General features: G+C 36.4%; 3 protein-coding genes across 3 annotated transcripts; 2 read left to right on the forward strand and 1 right to left on the reverse strand.

Annotated features, from left to right (window-relative positions):
• The first annotated feature begins 3,203 nt into the window (after positions 1-3,203).
• LOC113324611 (neurofilament medium polypeptide-like) lies at positions 3,204-4,798 on the forward strand. Its single transcript, XM_026572915.1, has 4 exons — positions 3,204-3,325; positions 3,817-3,878; positions 4,222-4,448; positions 4,697-4,798. Exons 1-4 carry the CDS (start codon positions 3,204-3,206, stop codon positions 4,796-4,798), a joined length of 513 nt encoding a protein of 170 aa, XP_026428700.1.
• A 141-nt stretch (positions 4,799-4,939) lies between these two features.
• On the forward strand, positions 4,940-5,665 carry LOC113324613 (protein MAINTENANCE OF MERISTEMS-like). The gene has a single exon (XM_026572916.1). The coding sequence runs from the start codon at positions 4,940-4,942 to the stop codon at positions 5,663-5,665; it is 726 nt and encodes a 241-aa protein (XP_026428701.1).
• A 9,641-nt stretch (positions 5,666-15,306) lies between these two features.
• LOC113324843 (tetraspanin-6-like) lies at positions 15,307-17,129 on the reverse strand. The gene is made up of 3 exons (XM_026573128.1): positions 16,423-17,129; positions 15,851-16,167; positions 15,307-15,770 (listed from the first exon to the last, which is right to left on the reverse strand). Exons 1-3 carry the CDS (start codon positions 16,912-16,914, stop codon positions 15,731-15,733), a joined length of 849 nt encoding a protein of 282 aa, XP_026428913.1. The 5' UTR covers positions 16,915-17,129; the 3' UTR covers positions 15,307-15,730.
• Positions 17,130-19,299: the final 2,170 nt, after the last annotated feature.

Below are 19,299 nucleotides of genomic sequence, written 5' to 3' on the forward strand. Positions count from 1 at the left end.
AGATAAAAAGGAATATGTTGAAGTAAAATAAAAAAAAAACTTTTATCCAACTATTTTAGTTAATGGCTAATCTGTCACTGATTAATTAGTGTTAGTTTCATTGATTAACAAATGGTTAATCTTGTTAACTCAGAATAAGCTAATGTTAATGATCACCAAACATGAAATATCTATATATTTTTTTTGTAAAATCATCAACCAAGAATTGTCAATGTTCATGTTCTCGTAGGCCAATTCTTGTTGATATTCATCATTCATGAAGAAAACCCAGAATTTGTCGATATTAATTATTACATGGACCGATTTGTAGCTTCAAAAACAAATTGAAAATTTAAATTTTTCTGATTCCCATAATCGGTCGGTATAAATCTTCACATCGACCGATTATCTGTTGGTGTTGAAAAACATCAAACATAATTTAAATCCACACTCGAATGAGTCTGATTTCATACTCATTTTTCAAATAGAGTATGTAATCATATTATATTTGAGAAGACATATTCATTTTTAGTTCGAGTATAAAATCGTACTCGTTTTGAAATTGGGTGTATAATTATACTCATACTGATCTGGTATAAAATTGTTTTCATTTTGAGTATAAAATTTATATTCGAACTGTCGAGTGTACATCACTCGGTTTTATAATGAGTATGATTTGATACTCATTCTATGATCGAGTATTAACAGGAAAAATTTGGGTTAACTAAAATCCGCCTTAATAAGAAAATAAAGGCTATATATATAATCAGATTATGTGAACATTTACATAATTTTATCCTAGCAACAACAAAAAAAACTTAGAGAAAACTGGGTATTTCTTCCATACCAGAATCGAGCGATATGGGAATGAACATCAACCGATTATGGTTAAATGTTCTTCAATCAGAAAACACATACAGAATAAATCGGTTGAGGTGGTCATGATAATCGACCAATTATCATAGGAATTGGTCAATATGAACACGAACGTCGACCTATTATGGTTAAACACATAAACCTTTTTTTTTCTTTTTCATTTGTGAATGGATAAGGCAAGCACAATTATAATTAAGAGTAATGGGTTACAATCGAAGATGTTTAGCTTGATGATGAGACTTTCTATAAATCGACGGATATCATTAGAATCGATTGATGAAGTTGTTTTAATTTTAGTTTACAAGGGAAATGATTTGAATAAGTTTTAGCTTTGAAATGATTTGGATATGTTTAAAATGTATAAGGATAAGCTTACAATTGAATTATAATAGTGAGGGTAACTTAGTACTTTAACCTAGTTTAGAAATCCCTTATCCCCTTAGTCTATAGGTGGGATTCGAAATCCATAGGCCTCGATAAAACACATAGGCCTCAAACAGGGAGGTAATATAACTCCACTAGTCTAATTAGAGTAAAACAAAGTTTATTTTACTGTGGGCATGACGCTTTAGTTAGAAAGCTTCATGCCTTAGATATGGATAAATTAAGCAAACCCAAAATGAAAGGAGGAATATATATTAGTAAAAGTAGTGATCATAACAAAGCCTTATTAAAAAGTGCTCTTGAATTTACATAAACAACCTGATTTCATCTGGGCCAGCCTCTTTAAATAAAAAATCTTAAACAACAACTAGTTTTTCAGGATACAATAGCAACCCATCACCAACTAGTCCACAATCCAAGTAATTAACATTTCTCATACCTACAATTAAACACCATATCTTTCGTTGTATCAAGAATGGTTTGGAAACTATTATCCAAGCAAACTAGATCCTGCGGTTTAGAGATATCGATCTTGCATAATGCTAACCTATTCTGACAGTGATAGATATCACAGATCATCTATCTCATAATTGGATACTTGATAAGCTAAACAACCACCTCTCCTCGCTATCCCGGAAAATAATAAATTTCACCTATCTTGAGGCAATCCTTTTGATTAGATTATTTGTCTGCATATGAAATTTGAAAGAAACACTACATTATTTGGATACAAATGCTTAAATCGAGCAACATATCAAATTTTATCGGAACCCCGTTTTAATCCGAAATTTCATGTGGATATCGTGTCCTCCCAAAATACATTTTTTTTATTCGTGGAAAGCAATTCTATCAAACCCTCGCTATTCTAAACCGTATCCACCTCACCAACTCCAACATATGGCCCCAATGAAATATTGATACAAAAACGGTTGTTCATATACTCCTACACTTCCACATCATCGCTACAACTTGGGAGTTCCTTCTCACTCGCATATGAAACCAATCAACTATCAACAACCCCATGACTTCTCTAAACAAATGCTCAACCTCAACCATTACCTCATTTTGACATGGATATTCTCACAATATCTCATAATTTCGGCGCCAATTTTTAAAAGACCAACGACAAGGAATTTGAAGCTAAATTGTTGATAATGTGTTCCTCTTAAAAATCTCTACATTTGTACTGAAAAATTCATACATTTCGAGATGTTAAATTCCACCATCTATTGATTTTAATTTTAACCGTTAATTCTCAACGATGAATTTTCAAGGTAGTAGCTGGCGGTGTTATGTTTCTCAGAATGTGCTATTTTTTTTGTTTTTTTGGAATGTAGTCATTTGTAAGAGAACAAATCAACTTCAAACTCATTGTAAGAGAAATAAATGAAACTCATTATGGTTTGCATTCTACAAAAAAAATATTATTCCTTAAATTATGAGAGAATAACCATGTCAACAGATGTATATCTTTTTCGGGAAAAATAAGATAATTGAAATCAAATATTGTACCAATAGTTAGATTTTTTTTTATCCTTGTATTTGATAGCTACTAAAAGAAGAGGAAAAAAGAGTGAAAAATAAATAAAAATATTACCAGTTCTTTGGAGCTTTATAACGTGGCTAGTTTGGGGCCTAGTACCATTATTTGAGGCCTACAGATTTCCACATCCACCCAATGTAGAAGGATATGGGATGTCTAAATTTGCTGAAATTACCAATTTACCCTCTAAAAATATTAATACTACCAATTTACCCTCATTAACTCTTAATAATAAAACTTAAAAACAAAATCAGATTTTCATTTCCAACCCTTCATAAACCGATTCTTCTCTTCTTCCTCACCCTCTTTTTTCATTTTTTTGAAACCAAAACGTCGTCGATTTTCGACAATCCAAAAACGATTAATCGTTTTCTTCTTCTATAAAATGACGAATTAAACAAGAGTGAAGCATCCTACTAACATGAAATTTCATAGTGAGAATAATCCCGGAATTGTTGAAGCGATTAGAAACAAAACGAAGAAAAAGGTTGAGGAAGACGAACCATCTTTGATCCCACAAGAGGAGGAAATGGGTCGAATCAGGTACTTTTCTATTAACCCAATCCTCTAAACTAGGTTTTAGTAACATGCAATCGCTCAAAAAACTAAAATTTTGAAATCAAAATTTTCCTGGTTTATCAGAATCAGACGATGTTAATGTACTTGTGACCGGATTGTGTTTAGAAAACGGTTGACGTTCATGTACACATACCCCGATGTTCTGAATATGTTGTCTGGTTCGAAAAATTTGGACCAGAATCGGGCAATGTTAATGTCCACATAACCCGATTCAGTAACTGGAGAGATAATCGTTTTTCTGTAAAAAAAAATTCGTTAGAATCAGATTACATATGTGTCCATAAAAACTGATTGTGTATCCTTTGAATTGTTATTTTCTTAGCCCTTAATCGGATTACATGAGTACTTATAAAAACCTATTAATGATGTGTAATGCTAGAATCGTATTTTACATGTGTGTCGAGTAAACCGATTCTGGTAAGCCCAATTTTTCTGTATCTTTTTTTTTTTGTTAGAATCGGATTACATGAGCATTTAAATAAACCGATTGTTTATGTGTTATGTTTGGAATCGGGCTGTATATGTGTATCGAGTAAACCAATTGTATACCTTGAATTCTAAATTATGCATTCAATTCCATTGTTGTTTGTCGCTTATCTCCGTATTCTACAGGCCAAACAAGGGAAATCAATAAAACCAAGCCGAAAAGAAATATAAGAGGAAAAATGACTTTGATTCTCCTCAGAGTTTGAGACCTCGTCGAGAGAGCCGTCAAATTTTAAATGCTTCCCACCAAAGGGGATCGGGGAGTAAAGCTAAAGGGATCCGCATCAATGACCCACCACCTCAAGCGGAGCAACCAAGACAAGAAGAATCTGATTCTGATACACCTACTGAAGAAGGAGGTGGTGATAGAGAAGTTGATGAAGAAGAAAGTGGTGAGGAGGATGTTAATGAAGAAAAAAGTGGTGGCAATGAAGGTGATGGAGAAGAAAGTGAGGATGAAGGTTATGGAGAAGAAAGTGAGAATGAAGGTGATAGAGAAGAAAGTGAGAATGAGTTGATGAAGAGATATGAGAAGTGCAAGAACAAGTCCAAGGAGGAGAAGTTCAACAACAAGTCCAAGGAGGAGACGCTCAAGAACAAGGTAAGATCGATGCTCCAAAGAAGAAAAAAGGAAGCCACATGCCTGACCCGCTGAAGATGTTTCCTCGCGGCCCTACTGATACCGTTTATGGGTTAGCCGATGATGGAGGAACTTTTTTATGGGGGTACGAAGATAGTTGGGCCACTGTCGTCTGCCATACCATAGTAACTACCTAAACCTTATAACATAAAACTTATTATCAATGTAGTGTTTTGATTATTGTCCATCGGATTTGTTTTGTTTTATAGGATCACAAGGATGTTTTTCATCGTATGAAACCAGGAACGTCAGTGAGTATGATGAAGAATTGGCCATTGGAAGGACTGGAATCAACCGTTGGAGAAGTTTAAGAAGTAGTCAAGCTAGTCAAATCTACGGGGTTGATGCCTACGGTCGACAATTTGGATCTTGGTTACGAAAAACCTCTTTGCTCCGCCTTTGCCGAGAGATACTATGGGGAAACGGGTACTTTGCATCTTCCGTTTAGCGAAATGACGATAACTCCAAATGATGCAAAGTTCATTACCGGGTTAAGCATATATGGTAAAGACGTAAATTACAAAGAATACGTGCAAGAGCTTTACTGGGACAAGATTTACGTGTTCACCAAGAATGTACTCCAATGGGATGAGGAGATTAACAAGTCACAGATGCTAGTAGGAAAAGCAAAGCAGAGGATATTTCATCTCTCGAAGTTGAGGGACCTCTTCATGCGAACAAAGAAGCTTTGTGTTGAGGGAAAAGAGGTGACCAAGGAACGTATCTTCGCCACGGCCAATGCGTATGTCCTCGACATCATGGGATCTGTTATCTTTCCCGATGTTTCCGGTGCCCGTGTGAACGCCAACTTTATTCAGTTGTTGGAACCATTTAACAAGATTCACGAATACTTTTGGGGAACTGCCATCCTTGCACTCTCGTTGAACGAGTTGAGAAAGGCTTCTAGGGCTGAATGGAACCAAATCGGAGGGAATATGGATTTTCTGCAGGCGTGGATATATTTGCACTTCCCAATATTTGCTGAAAGGGCTTTTCTGAACAAGGAATGGGACGGTCACTTTTATGGTGACATGTACACCTACAACAGTAAGGAAAAGTTTCAAGATGTGGTTTATCTGAAGTTGAGACGCCAGTTGGAAAACTTGACGAAGAAAGATGTCGTCTTTGACCCTTACAAGAAGGATTTGGACAAAAGAAAAGGAAAGATGGTTGGGTGAGAAGAGCAAGATCATTATTTTGGTCCTTTGTTTCATCCAAAAGGATATGTAATGTACAACCCGACGAGAGTCGCAAGACAATGCGAATACGTACAAAAAATCCCAAAGAAGCACAAGAAGTTTAATATCAATGAGAAAAAAACAGAATCATTGGATAATGATATTGATATTATTCACGAACCTTTACAATCATGTGAATATTGGGAAGACAGAAGGTTCAACGGATATTCTATGGATGGTCGATTAAGAACAGATGATGAGGCAATTCCGGGTTACATGCCGTGGTACCTTAATTTTTCGCGAGTGATACGAGTAGATGAGAGTCCCCAGATACATGAAAAAGATACAACTCTCAAATACCTGGTGTGTATTGTTACTCAATTATGGTTTTGCTAATTTTTTTAACATTATTTGTTGAACGTTTGTTGTTTAAAATGGAAACAGAGAAGACGAGTCGAGCACTTGATAACCCAAGAAAAGCTAGATATCAGGAAAGGGAAAAATGTTAAGGCTAATGAAAAGGTGATTGATGAATTGAACAGTCTCGAAGATGTAGAAGCAGGTGCAAAGTTTGGGGAACCGGTGGAGGAGGAAGAGCCAAAGAAAAAGAGGAAGAGAGTTGCCACAAAAAGGAATTCTGAAGGTGCATCGAGTAGGGCCCAACCTGCTAAACGAGGACGAGGTGGTCGTGGACGTGGACGTGGTCGTGGTGTGAGTGTTGATGAATGAATGGTTTCAAACTTATGTCTTTAACTATGGATAATTATGGAGTCAAAACTTATGTCTTAAACTTATTGTCGAATTATGTTTGGTTATATTCCTACTTTATGAATGACTGAATCTGGTTTCTTTTGAAAATTGTTTGTATTTGTCTAAGACGCGACAAAAGAACCACCTACAATGTGTGTGTGTGCAAAAAATGCATGATTCTGGAAGGTTTTTCTATCATAATCGGTTTACATTTACCTGTATAAAATACGATTCTAACGGTTCTCCAGGGGAACAATTTCGGAATCGGGTTTGAAGGTGCACCACAGAGACCAATTCTGAAAATTTCGTTCACCTGGTTTTTAAATTTTTAGAATCGGTTTGTAAGGATACTTTTAATGTCCGATTCTAAGAAAACAAAAAAATCCAGAGTTTTGATAACCTTAAGAATCGGTTTATGTGGGCATCCCATGTAATCCAATTCTTGTGAGGAAAAGTGACATTCTTTCTGAATCTTATTTTGACAAGAATCGGATTACAAGTGAAATATTAAAAAGATTGTTCAAGGGAATATTTTGACAAACTTTAAGAATCGGTTTATGTGAGCATCCCACGTAATCCCACGTAATCTGATTCTACTAAGGAAAATTGGAACCTTCTCTGTAACTTTTTTTTTCCGAGAATTGGATTACATGTGCAACTGTAAAATCCGATTATTGAGAGGAATATTTTATATGATTTTGTTAGGAATCGATCTATGTGGACATATCTAAAATCTGATTGTGTGAATTGAATTTGAAAAAAATAGTCGTTGAATCTTTATATATATATAAGGACAACCTCTTTGAGCCACTCCCACATCAAACACTTAGCCTAGAAATTGGAATGGGGTCCGGAAGTAGATAAGCATGTCATGAATTGGGAATCGTATGAAGATTTGTGTCTCGTTAAATCGTTTGCTAATATGTTCCATGAATGTCAGAATGATATTTATTCAATATTTTTGAAGAGTTCTTTTACAGGCATATCGCGAATCCCAACAACCGCAAATGGAGAGACTTGGCATTTCGATTCAACTACATAAAAACTGCAATGCGAGAGTATGTTAAAGTTAGAAATATGGTATATCAACATCATCCACAAGCTCCTCTTAGAGCGTCCACAGTGGGAGAGTAAATCCAAATATTTGGTCTTTTGAACAGACGTAGTGGAACGTACTATCGATCAAATTTTGATCAACGACTAAAACCCAGAGTATATTTGGTCTGGGACCAAGACTAAACCCAAATATAGTCGAGCGTTGGTATACTTCACGCCCCACCACCAGGCGGACGTATAGTGCACGTCCCACATCAGGCGGAAGTATATTCCACGCCCCACATCAGACGTTGGTATAGTTTACGCTCCACATGGGGCGTACGTAAAGTCTACGCCCCATTTTTTTTTATTATTATTTTGTATGGGGCGGGCATTATACCCCCGCCCCATTCTTTGTTTTCAAAACCATTTTAGTGGGGCGGGCTTTATACCTCCGCCCCACTTCTTTAATTTTTTTTTTTTTTTAGGATCTACCCAATCAGGCGTTGGTATAGTCTACGCCCTCACACCAGGCGAACGTATAATGTACGTCTGACCAAATTTAGTCTTTCCACCGTAGCGTCACACACCATACTAAACCCAAAATTTGATCTTTTTTTCCCTCTTTGGTCTTTGGTTATGCTCGCACCACTGCAGTTGCTCTTAGGGAAAAAGTGAGTAATCCGATAATATTTATACTTATGTCATCGTTAAAAGTTGGCATACTAACATTTACGAATTCATTGAATTTCAGATGGAATGTTCCAATGGGCTATGGAGAATTCGTAATGGGAAAACTAAGTTCATTCACCGAAAAGAATATACGACGTTGTACTGACGTGCTCGGAGGTTCATTGACGAACACTTGATGTGTCAAATTCTAGAATACCCATACTGAATCCTATATATGTAATGCGCTTCCTAAAGTATGTAATGAATATTTTGTTTTTGAAAGTAAAGTATAATTAGATTATGTGGGTATACGTTTATGTGAGTTTTGAAAAAACCCGATTCTGGGTTTACTTCGTCATCTAAAAAAACTCAAACCAGAATCGGTTTACAACTGCACTAACATCAACTGATTCTGGATCGAGTTTAAGAAAAAAAATCAAGTTTTGATGATGAATTAATGGTAGTTGATTCCAGGGTAAACTTGATTAAACATCATTTAATCACCCAAACTAGTACTAATTAATCAGGGGTAGTTTTATCATTTTGTAAAATAGTTGGACAAGGGATTATCCATTTTATTTCAAAATATATTTTTTTTGTCTCATAGTCGTAGGCCCAAATAATCACATTAGGCCCCAAATTAGCCGGGACTTATATATAAGAGACCAAACCAATAAACAAAAACAACCCATGCTTCAAGAGAAAAAAAACAAAGAAAAAACAAAACCCAAGTAGAAGTTAAATATTGGTGTCCCATACCCTTCACGGTATTTCTTTAGACTGTAGATGCCGTCAATCCTCCGGCACCCAGTCCTACATGGTAAGGATAAGTATCTTTAGGAGCTAGGGTCTTGCCACAAAACAGAGACATTTCGATTGACTGCATTTATCTCCATTTCCTAAATACCTTTGAGACTATTCATGCTCTACCTTAAAGTCTCAAAATCTTGAGTCGCACCACTGAACTAGTCTAGTCTCTCTCTAGCTCTTCCACGAATTGGGGGTTCCATAATAAAGACTGAAATATCACTCTCATTGCAGATGACTAAGTCTACAACCATGGTTCATTTACTTCAAGTGAATTGCATGCCCTTGACCGAACTTCGATTGGAATTTTGTTTCCAGTCCAAGGAAGTCACTAAAACAGGGGTAGAATTCTGACATGCTTAATTTGATCCTAAAGGATGAAATTCAAGCGGGTGGATAACAAGATTACGCATAATGAAATTGCGCTAATGTTTTGTGAGGGCGAACAATGGAAAAAAAAAACTTTCTTAGAGAAAACCAGCTTGATATTAATCTTGATTTGGGCGCCACAAAAACTAAATAGTGTTAAAATGTCAAGATAGTGTCAATTTAAGCATCAAAAGCTCATATCTATGCTTATATGAACCAAAAAATGCTTCTTCTTCTTAAAGTAATAACGAGCTTCTGGAACATGTCTTTCCGGAAACATACATGGAAAGAAAACCCTTCTGTTTACAGTGGTGTCCCAGTTGAAGATCATGTCCAGATAGATATGACCAAGACAATGAATTTCATCGAGGACCAGCATCCTTTTTGCTTCATTCATTCATTGGTGTTGGCGAAAATACTACTGTTCTGGTTTTTACCATAATTTGAAAATTAAGAGCGACATGTACTCCACAAGCAGGTACAACTAATAGAAAAGCCTTAGAGTCTCTTCTATACCTTTCTGCAAATGCAAACAAATGTATCTGGAATGCAGCCAGCTGAGTCTGAATTCGTCAAGAAAGCAAATGCAAGTTTGATTTACACATTCGATATCAGCAAACCCAAGTCTGAATTTAGGATGCTCTTGCCTAGTCCTTTCTATAGGTTATCTTGAGTGAGAACGAGCCATACGGCATCAACCAGGTAAGGAAGTAACTTTCATTGGGACATTATGGACCTTGATGGCTTGATCACCTTGACTTGAAAGCACTTTTCAGTAGATAGGGCTTGGTAGCGACCAAGAACACTCTTTTCTAGTCTTACTTATAGAAATTATTGTATTCTACCTCTTAAAGTATTCAAGCACTCCAATTTCAGCATCAAGAATAGTCAGCCTCTTGAGAATACCGTTTCTCATAACTACCAGCAATAAAAAGTTTTTGCTTAATTACGAGAGAAACGCGGAAGACATGCCATATCATTGTTCTTGTTTTCCAGGACTCCAGTGGCTTAGTTCCATCCTATCATCCCATGTTGTAGTGACTGGGTCACATTTAAAAACTGTACGTTACCCCCCACCCCCTTTATTCTAATGGACCCGATTCTGTACGTGTTTGCATCTTGAATGGTTACAGTTGAAAATTGCAACTTTAACTTTTGGAATACCTCTTGCCGGAATTTATTGAAAAGGGTAATAAGGCGGTCAACACAACCAGTCTTTTTTTAGACATGGAATAGATTAGAGAGTGGTTTTCTGGGATGAAAATATAGTACATGGAAATGTCCCAGTGGAAGACCATGTCTTCAAATATGCCCAAAAACTCTAGATAGACTTGTCCAACTTGTGAGGATCGTTTTCAATTCATTAATTCCTTGTTGGGAGAAAAATCGTATGCTTCTGCTGCTTTTTACCGTTAGTACGCAAAATTGAGAGCGACAAGCTGTTACCGTTGGTTGTAAAAGTCCTAAAGTTTCTTCTATACCTTTCTCCAAAATATGTAGAAATGTATTTATGATGCACCCAGCTGAACTTTAGTGTTTTCTATCCTCTACTACATTGAAGTAGTCAAGCAATAGCGCCGTGAATCGACTAACTCCTCTAATTTCAGCTTCGACAAGTCGGGATCTAGGAAAAACGGGTTCCTTCAGTTTACGTAATTCTTCGTCCCTCATAAATGTCAGCAATGAAATTTTTGGCCTACGAAAGTAACATCAAAGACATGTCATACTATTGCTCTTGTTTCCGAAATATCTAATGACTGACTACGATTCCAACGATGTTACTTCTATCCTATCATCCAGACTGGGTCGCATTTACCCCTTTAATCAAATGGACCCGACTCTGTGACTCTGCCTGTAATTTAATGGTTGCAGCTCAAACTTTACGATCAAGGGATATTAAGTACGAATTATACTGTTTTAGTAAATCGTTGCAGCTAAAACAATGACCAAACTTAAAGCCATCGCGCATATATAGAACTAATTGTTGGATTAACTTCAACATAGAAGTCACTAACAAGCTGGTTAGGACAAGATTAGGAAATTGATGTAATCCTAAGGGAATTAGAAGTCATCTAGTTCTAAGAAAAGGAAAGACATATAATAAGGTAATAGGAATAGGAAAATGAATTCATAGTTTTATATATATATAATCACCAAAGTTGTGGTTGATCATATGAGCAAGATTAGAGCTTGTGTTTAGTTTTGAGAGATTTTCTAAACATCAATAAAGAGAGTTGTCTTTATATAATCTAAGTTTCATCTTGCAGTTGCCATTAATTGGTATCAGAGCTAGTTTCTGAGCCATGGAAAACGAAACCACCATTGTGGGTGCAAAACAGTTCACGCCATCATCAATACAAGTTCCAATCCTCAACGCCACAAACTACACAGTATGGGCCATGAGAATGAAGGTACTGATGAAAATCTACAAAGTTTGGAAAATAATTGATCCTGGTACATTGGACCCAGACAAAAATAATGTTGCCACTCGATTACTCTTTCAAGCAATACCAGAATGTCTTGTTCTACAAGTTGGTGAACAAGAAACTTCAAAGAAAATTTGGGATGCAATAAAGGCACGTAATCTCGGAGCTGATCGAGTTAAAGAAGCCCGTCTGCAAACCTTAATGTCTGAATTTGAAAGAGTGAAGATGAAAGACACTGATACTATTGATAGCTTTGCAGGAAAGCTATCAGAGATACCCTCAAAAGCTGCGTCACTTGGACAATCCATTGATGAAGATAAACTGGTAAAGAAGTTTCTCAATAGTTTACCAAGATCCAAGTATATTCATATCATAGCTTCTCTCGAACAAGTCTTAGATTTAAAGAAGACTAGCTATGAAGATATAATTGGAAGATTAAAAGCATATGAAGAGAGAATCCTTGATGAAGAAAACAATGGAGAAACTCAAGGAAAACTCTTGTACACAAACTCTTACCAACAAAACTCTAAGACAAGAGGAAGAGGTCGTGGAAAAGGTGGTAGAGTAAACAGAGGCCGAGGAAGGGGAGGAAGGTTTAACTCACAAGATAGAACAACAAGTCAGAATGATCAAAACCAAGGGAAAGAAAAAAGGATAGATCAGACATTATTTGTTACAGATGTGATAAACCAGGACACTTCTCCTTTGTATGCCCTGAAAGAATACAAAAGATGGAAGAAGCAAACAAGAATGAAACAAGAGAAGCAGATACAACTCTTTTCATGCACGAAGTTGTATTCTTAAACGAAGGGAAACTAATACCAAAGAACTATGAATCAAAGGATGGAGAAGAAGGAATCTGGTATTTAGATAATGGAGCCAGCAATCACATGACTGGTAAGAGACACTACTTTTCTGAACTCAATGAGAAAATCAAAGGACAAGTGAAGTTTGGGGATGGATATTCTGTAGAAATTGAAGGGAAAGGATTAATTCTATTTTAGAGCAAGATCGGAGAACAGAAGCTTGTCACAAACATCTACTTCATCCCAAACTTACAAAGCAACATTCTAAGTTTAGGACAAGCTACAGAAGTTGGATGTGATGTTAGAATGCGACAAGATTATCTAACAGTTCATGACCCAAGTGGAAGACTTTTAGTTAGAGTCTCACGCTCACAGAATAGACTCTATAAGATAAGTCTCATGATTGGAAGGCCATTGTGTCTGAATATGAGACTGGAAGATCAGACATGGAAGTGGCACGCAAGGTTTGGACACATAAGCTTTAGAACTTTAAAGGCAATGTCTCAGAACAAGATGGTTCGAGGGCTACCACAGATAAACGATGAATCAAGGATCTGTGAATCATGTTTAGTTGGGAAACAAACGCGTCAAGGTTTTCCAAAAGCAACAACATTCAAAGCCTCAAAGCCATTAGAGCTTCTTCATGCTGATTTATGTGGTTCTATTACACCACAAACCCTTGCAAATAACAAATACATATTTGTTATTATAGATGACTTCTCAAGATATATGTGGTCTATTCTTATGAAAGAAAAGAGTGAAGCATTTGACAGATTCAAAGCTTTCAGAAATCTGATAGAAGAAGAGAATAATGAAAACACTGAGAATAACGAAGAAGAAGAAAATAAGAAGAAGAGGAGATCGATGAAATAACTCAATCTATTCCACTGCGAAAATCAACAAGACAGATACATAAGCCACAGTATTTTGAGGATTATGTTCTTCAAGCCGTGGAAGAATGTGAGATAATGTTACTTTCTGTTAATGACGAACCAATGAGCTTTAAGGAAGCAAATGTCTCGTCTAAATGGACACAAGCATGTAGAGAAGAAATTATTTCAATCAACAGAAACAAGACTTGGTTTCTAGTTGATAAGCCAGGTGGGGTAAAAGTGATTGGTCTTAAGTGGATCTTCAAAATAAAACGGAATGCTGATGGTACTTTCAATAAATACAAAGCAAGGCTTGTAGCTAAAGGATATGTACAAGAATCAAGCATAGATTTTGATGAAGTTTTTGCACCAGTTGCTAGAATTGAAACAATACGCTTATTAATTGCAGAGGCAGCATCAAACTCATGGGAAATTCACCACTTAGACGTTAAGACAACATTCTTACATGGTGAATTGCGAGAAGATGTGTATTTTGAACAACCAGAAAGTTTTGAAGTAAAGGGACAAGAACATAGAGTTTACAAGTTGACAAAAGCTCTCTATGGTCTAAGACAAGCTCCTCGAGCCTGGAATACAAAGTTAGATCAAATCTTAAGAGAAATCAGATTTGTTAAGTGCTCTAAAGAAACATCAGTATACAGAAGAGAATAAAATGGAACGCTTCTTGTGATTGCAGTCTATGTAGATGATATATTTTTGACTGGCAACTCCCTTAAGGTGATCAATGAGTTCAAGAGAGAAATGTCATCAAAGTTTGAGATGTCGGACCTCGAAAAACTCACTTATTACCTTGGCATAGAAGTTCATCAAGGAGTAGATGGGATTCAGATTAAACAAGAAGCTTATGCAAGGAGAATTCTGAAAGAAGCAGGACTTGAAACTTGTAATCCAACTAAGATACCAATGGAGTTTGGACTTAAAGTTTCAAAGGAACAAGAAGAAGATGAGATTGATCCAACGATTTATAGAAGAAATGTTGGATGCCTTAGATACTTACTACACACAAGACCAGATTTGGCTTTTTATGTGGGAGTAGCAAGCCGTTATATGTAGAGTCAACGCAAGTCTCATGGTGATGTAATAAAGCAGATATTGAGATATCTAAGAGGAACAATCAGCTGTGGATTGAAGTATGGTCGAGGAGGATCAAAAGGAATTGTTGGGTATAGTGACAGCAGTCATAATATTGACCAAGATGATGGAAAAGGTACAACTGGTCATATATTTTATCTAGGTGAAGCACCTATTACATGGTGTTCACAGAAGCAAGACACTGTAGCCCTCTCATCCTGTGAAGCTGAGTTTATGGCCGCAACAGAAGCAGCTAAACAATCAATATGGCTTCAAGAATTATTGGGTGAAATCAAAGGAAGAGAACCTGAAAAAGTTATCATCAAGATTGATAATAAGTCTGCAATTGCACTCACTAAAAATCCAGTGTTTCATGGGAAGACGAACCACATTCACAAAAGGTATCATTTCATACGAGAATGCATCGAGAAGGAGGTCATTAACGTAGAACACATACCAGGAACTGAGCAGAAGGCAAATATATTAACAAAGGCATTGGCTCGGATCAGGTTTGAAGAGATGAGGAAATTAATAGGAGTACAAGATTTTTCACAAGCACAGTTGAAGCTTAAGGGGGAGAATGTTGGATTAACTTCAACAGAGAAGTCACTAACAAGCTGGTTAGGACAAGATTAGGAAATTGATGTAATCCTAAGGGAATTAGAAGTCATCTAATTCGAAGAAAGGAAAGACATGTAATAAGGTAATAGGACTAGGAAAGAAATTCATAATTCTATATATATATGATCACCAAAGTTGTGGTTGATCATATGAGCAAGATTAGAGCTTGTGTTTAGTTTTGAGAGATTTTCTAAACATCAATAAAGAGAATTGTCTTTATATAAGCTAAGTTTCATCTTGCAGTTGCCATTAGTAATGTACATATTCTGAAGATCATTGAGACATTGACCCAGACACTGAATTAAACTTCTGAAAAGAGTACTACATAAATGAGATTAATGCTAGGTGCACAATGAGTACAGACATCCAATAAATTGTATATTACAATCACTTGGTATCTTGCGGCTGCGCCGCCCTTTGTCGGCTTCTGTCATCATAAGGCTCCTCTTTGGGATTTTCCTAACATACTCAAGCAGAAAACTTATTTACAGCTCCAAGTACTTCCATAATAACCGTCTTCTGTTAAACAGACAGTGCCATTACTGGCACTACATACTCCCACTTATAGGGTTCCATGTACACTTAGATTGGACACGCCAAAGACGGTAGACGGACCTAATAAAGCTGGTCTCTTCTCTCATTCCACCATCTCCACCTGAAAAAAACCATGTACTCGAATTAAGAACCGTTTTGTTGTCTAATTTGCACAAAATTGCGTAATTGAGCAGTTCTTACCAGTAGTAGTCCCATCTTGGCCGAGCTTTGCTCATACGATTCCTTCCATAAGGATAGTCAGTTTCACATCTCCGGCTATTACGGAACGCGCAACACCCAATTGAATAAATACAGATGAGAAATACAATTACAACAATGTTGAGTACAGAGAGCTTGCGCCAACTATTCTTCACATCCTCAAGTACGCCGGCCTTGCAAGAATCACATTCATAACATAAGAATGCTGGTGAGTTGCTCCACCTATAGCAGTCTGGATCTTGCGGTACCAATGTTGCTGCTGCGTAGTCACATGATGTTGGAGGCTTGCAGCAGCCAGACTGCATATGCAAAACCATATCCATATACCATTAGCACTAAAATCTAGCTTCCTAATGAATTTCACAAGAAACTGATAGATATGCAATCTTTTATTAACTCCACAAGAAATTGGGACTAATTGAACAAACATGTTGACCTACCGTTACATGACGTGCAATTCTGCGAAAATCTATCTATCAAATCTAACAAACAATGAAATTCCAACACTAAACACAACAAATTGAGAAAGAAAAAGTGTAGAGTAGATATTATACCTGAACAGGTGACATATCCTTGGACATATAATCAAGAGGAGTCCAAGTAGAAATCTTAGAACAAGTTTTAGAACCCAAAATACAAGTCCTAATAGCTCTCCAATTATTATGATCTTGAACTCTAGTTCTTAACCACGAAGAATAATCCTGTAATCTATACTCTTTATACATCCTTCCAGTTACAACATTCCCACCACCTTCACTGGTAACAACAAATCCAAATATGGTCAATGAAAGTAATGTCCCAATAAGAACTAACATAACCACTAGGTAAACCCAGAGTGCCCAAGCTACATTAAAACAAGCACCAATGAAACCTGACAAGGAAACTATAAGAACTATGAATCCAACAACTAGTAATGGTGTTTGTAAGAAACTTTCACATGTTGTACTACTTCTTGCCATCCATAACCCACCACCTATGATTGGTATTGAAGCTAAGAGTGTGAAGAGATTTAAGAAACCTATCACTGTGTTACTGAATCTATACATGTTTGCAGAATGATTGATTGTCTCTCTGAGTGCTATACACAAACAACTTCTATGCTATGTAGATGATACTGATAACACAGAGACTTAATACTGACCAGAAACTTAGTAGTGGGTTAATTGGTATGTGTTTTTGTTAGCTGCTTTTCTTCATTGTTAAGCTTTATCTACTTTTTTTTCCTCTGTCTATAAAAAATGCTTGAGTGGGGTAGTGCTTTAGGCCTTCTACTTGCCTTTCTTTGTTTTGCTTTTCTTTCTTCTCAAAAGGTGCAAACACTCAGAAATAAAGTGAGAAAATGTGATCAGCCTATCTCAATGTTTCCTGCAGGTTACACACGGTTTGGTAAAGTAAAAGGCTTTCTAATGTTTGCACAACTAAGTAATAATTTACTTTGTCATTTGGATCCACACCATTTTCTTACGCTCTGCACACTTGTGGTGAAAGCACTTCCTAAACTCCATGTATAGTTAAGTAGATTATGAGAGCTAGAACATCTGTCTAACACTTGTTCATATATGATTCCGTGGTCATAAATATCTACTTTAAATCGAACGAGTAATTAGAAATGTACGTGTCGACTAAAATTACAAGGCATACATATATGGTTCAATCGGATGACTTGGATAAACGGTATATATTCGAAACAATTATTTGGATTCTTAATTCCTTCTTTATCTTTTCTAAATTGTCACTAGAAAAAGTTGATTATTTTCTTTTGTGTACGACTTGGTCTTGAATTCTTGATACTCCACTCGGTTGTTTATTGATCTTACTTTTGGTATATTTTTCTTAAGATCAGATTAGATAACCATTTTCATCATATACTTGATCAACTTTTGAAAAAGTTATCTTTATATTGGATGAGCCTTATTAGCTTAGCTTTAAATCCTTGTACAATGCATGCTTTATAGTTACTATATTATTATTAGTAAGTTGGTAATATTGCTTTATAATCTCCTACAATATTAATATTTTTAATGGTATAACCCTTATTTAATCATGTGGTAGCTAGAATTATGATGTTGCAACCGCTTAAAATAAGTTGTTGCTAACAATACCAGCTAGGACGCAGCTGGTATGGACCATATGCCATATGTAATTACTGGAAATCCAGTAGCACACCCAAATAAGAAAAAAAAAACAGATCTAAGACATGATAAAGATTACGGATAAGAAATTCTTTATTGTTTAACCACCAAAGCTCTCCTCTCCCAAAAATCCGACCCCCTATACATTTCCCAAGGACCCCTATTAATAGACCAATCGATCCTAATGGTGTACAACTCATTTTATTTCGTCTGCATCTCGTGGAGATGCTTTATACTTCACCCAGCTCATTTTCCATAAAGTTTTCCCCTTTTTTTCGCTGACAATTTTGGATGTTTGTCGGGATACCTGTCTCTTTTCTTGCTCCATAATTTACTGACTTCGCCAATTATCTTTTCTGCCAAGTAACCTTATTTCGCCAACCTTTACTTCGTGATTGGTATCTTGCCGGGTACTCCAATTGATCCTTCGCAACTTAGACTCTTCAAGTGAGTTACTTCGCCTTAATATGATATTTCGTGCATGGTTTTTCATTTCGTTAATCATTCAATAATGACGATCATGACTTGATTTGACAAGTCACTGACGAGGATTTTCGGGGAATAGTGTAAGATCTTTCGACAGGATTCCCCTGAATGACTCGTGTCTTCTCCTACGTCCACGTGGCGAAACGTATCTTTGGTATCTACACCATATACTGAATTATTTCGGTTCTCTCTCGTTACCATTTTACATACTGTAGAAGCTCATATTTTATAAGGGTGTTGCCATATTTCACATGAGACTACGACTTACAAATAATTTAACAAAAAGCAGACGAACCATTGAGGCTGATACAGAGATCAATTCCTTTAATCAGTGGAATCGAAGCTAAGTAATCAACAATATTAAACAACACATATTATCAATGGAAACAACTGGTACTAGGTAGTTTAGTATCGTCGTGGTTCATGACTTCATAATGTGACCACATAAAGTTACAACTTACGTCTTACGATGACATTTTGGACTAATGGGCCGTTGAGAGAAGAGTGTGAATGACAAGATACAGTAACTGGGTTTGGTTTTGAATCCTATTCTGAGGCATACCAAATTATCAACCAAACCTATAGTTTTTGTCTAGGTTCCGCTGATAACTTTTCAGCTGAATATGCCTCAAAATAGGTTTCTTCGTTTTAGACATAAGAGTTGCTGACCGTTCAAACTGTTACCAAATGCCAATGAACAACAGAAACAATGCATAGGACTGATTCGGAAGATGGGGAAGCATGGACATACCGAAGGAACCAGTCGTCAGCATTGTTTTACCTAGCTACTTCTCACCTGCACTATGGGCGACT

This window comes from Papaver somniferum, chromosome 11 (genome assembly GCF_003573695.1).
Source record: "Papaver somniferum cultivar HN1 chromosome 11, ASM357369v1, whole genome shotgun sequence".
Taxonomy (NCBI): Eukaryota; Viridiplantae; Streptophyta; class Magnoliopsida; order Ranunculales; family Papaveraceae; genus Papaver; species Papaver somniferum.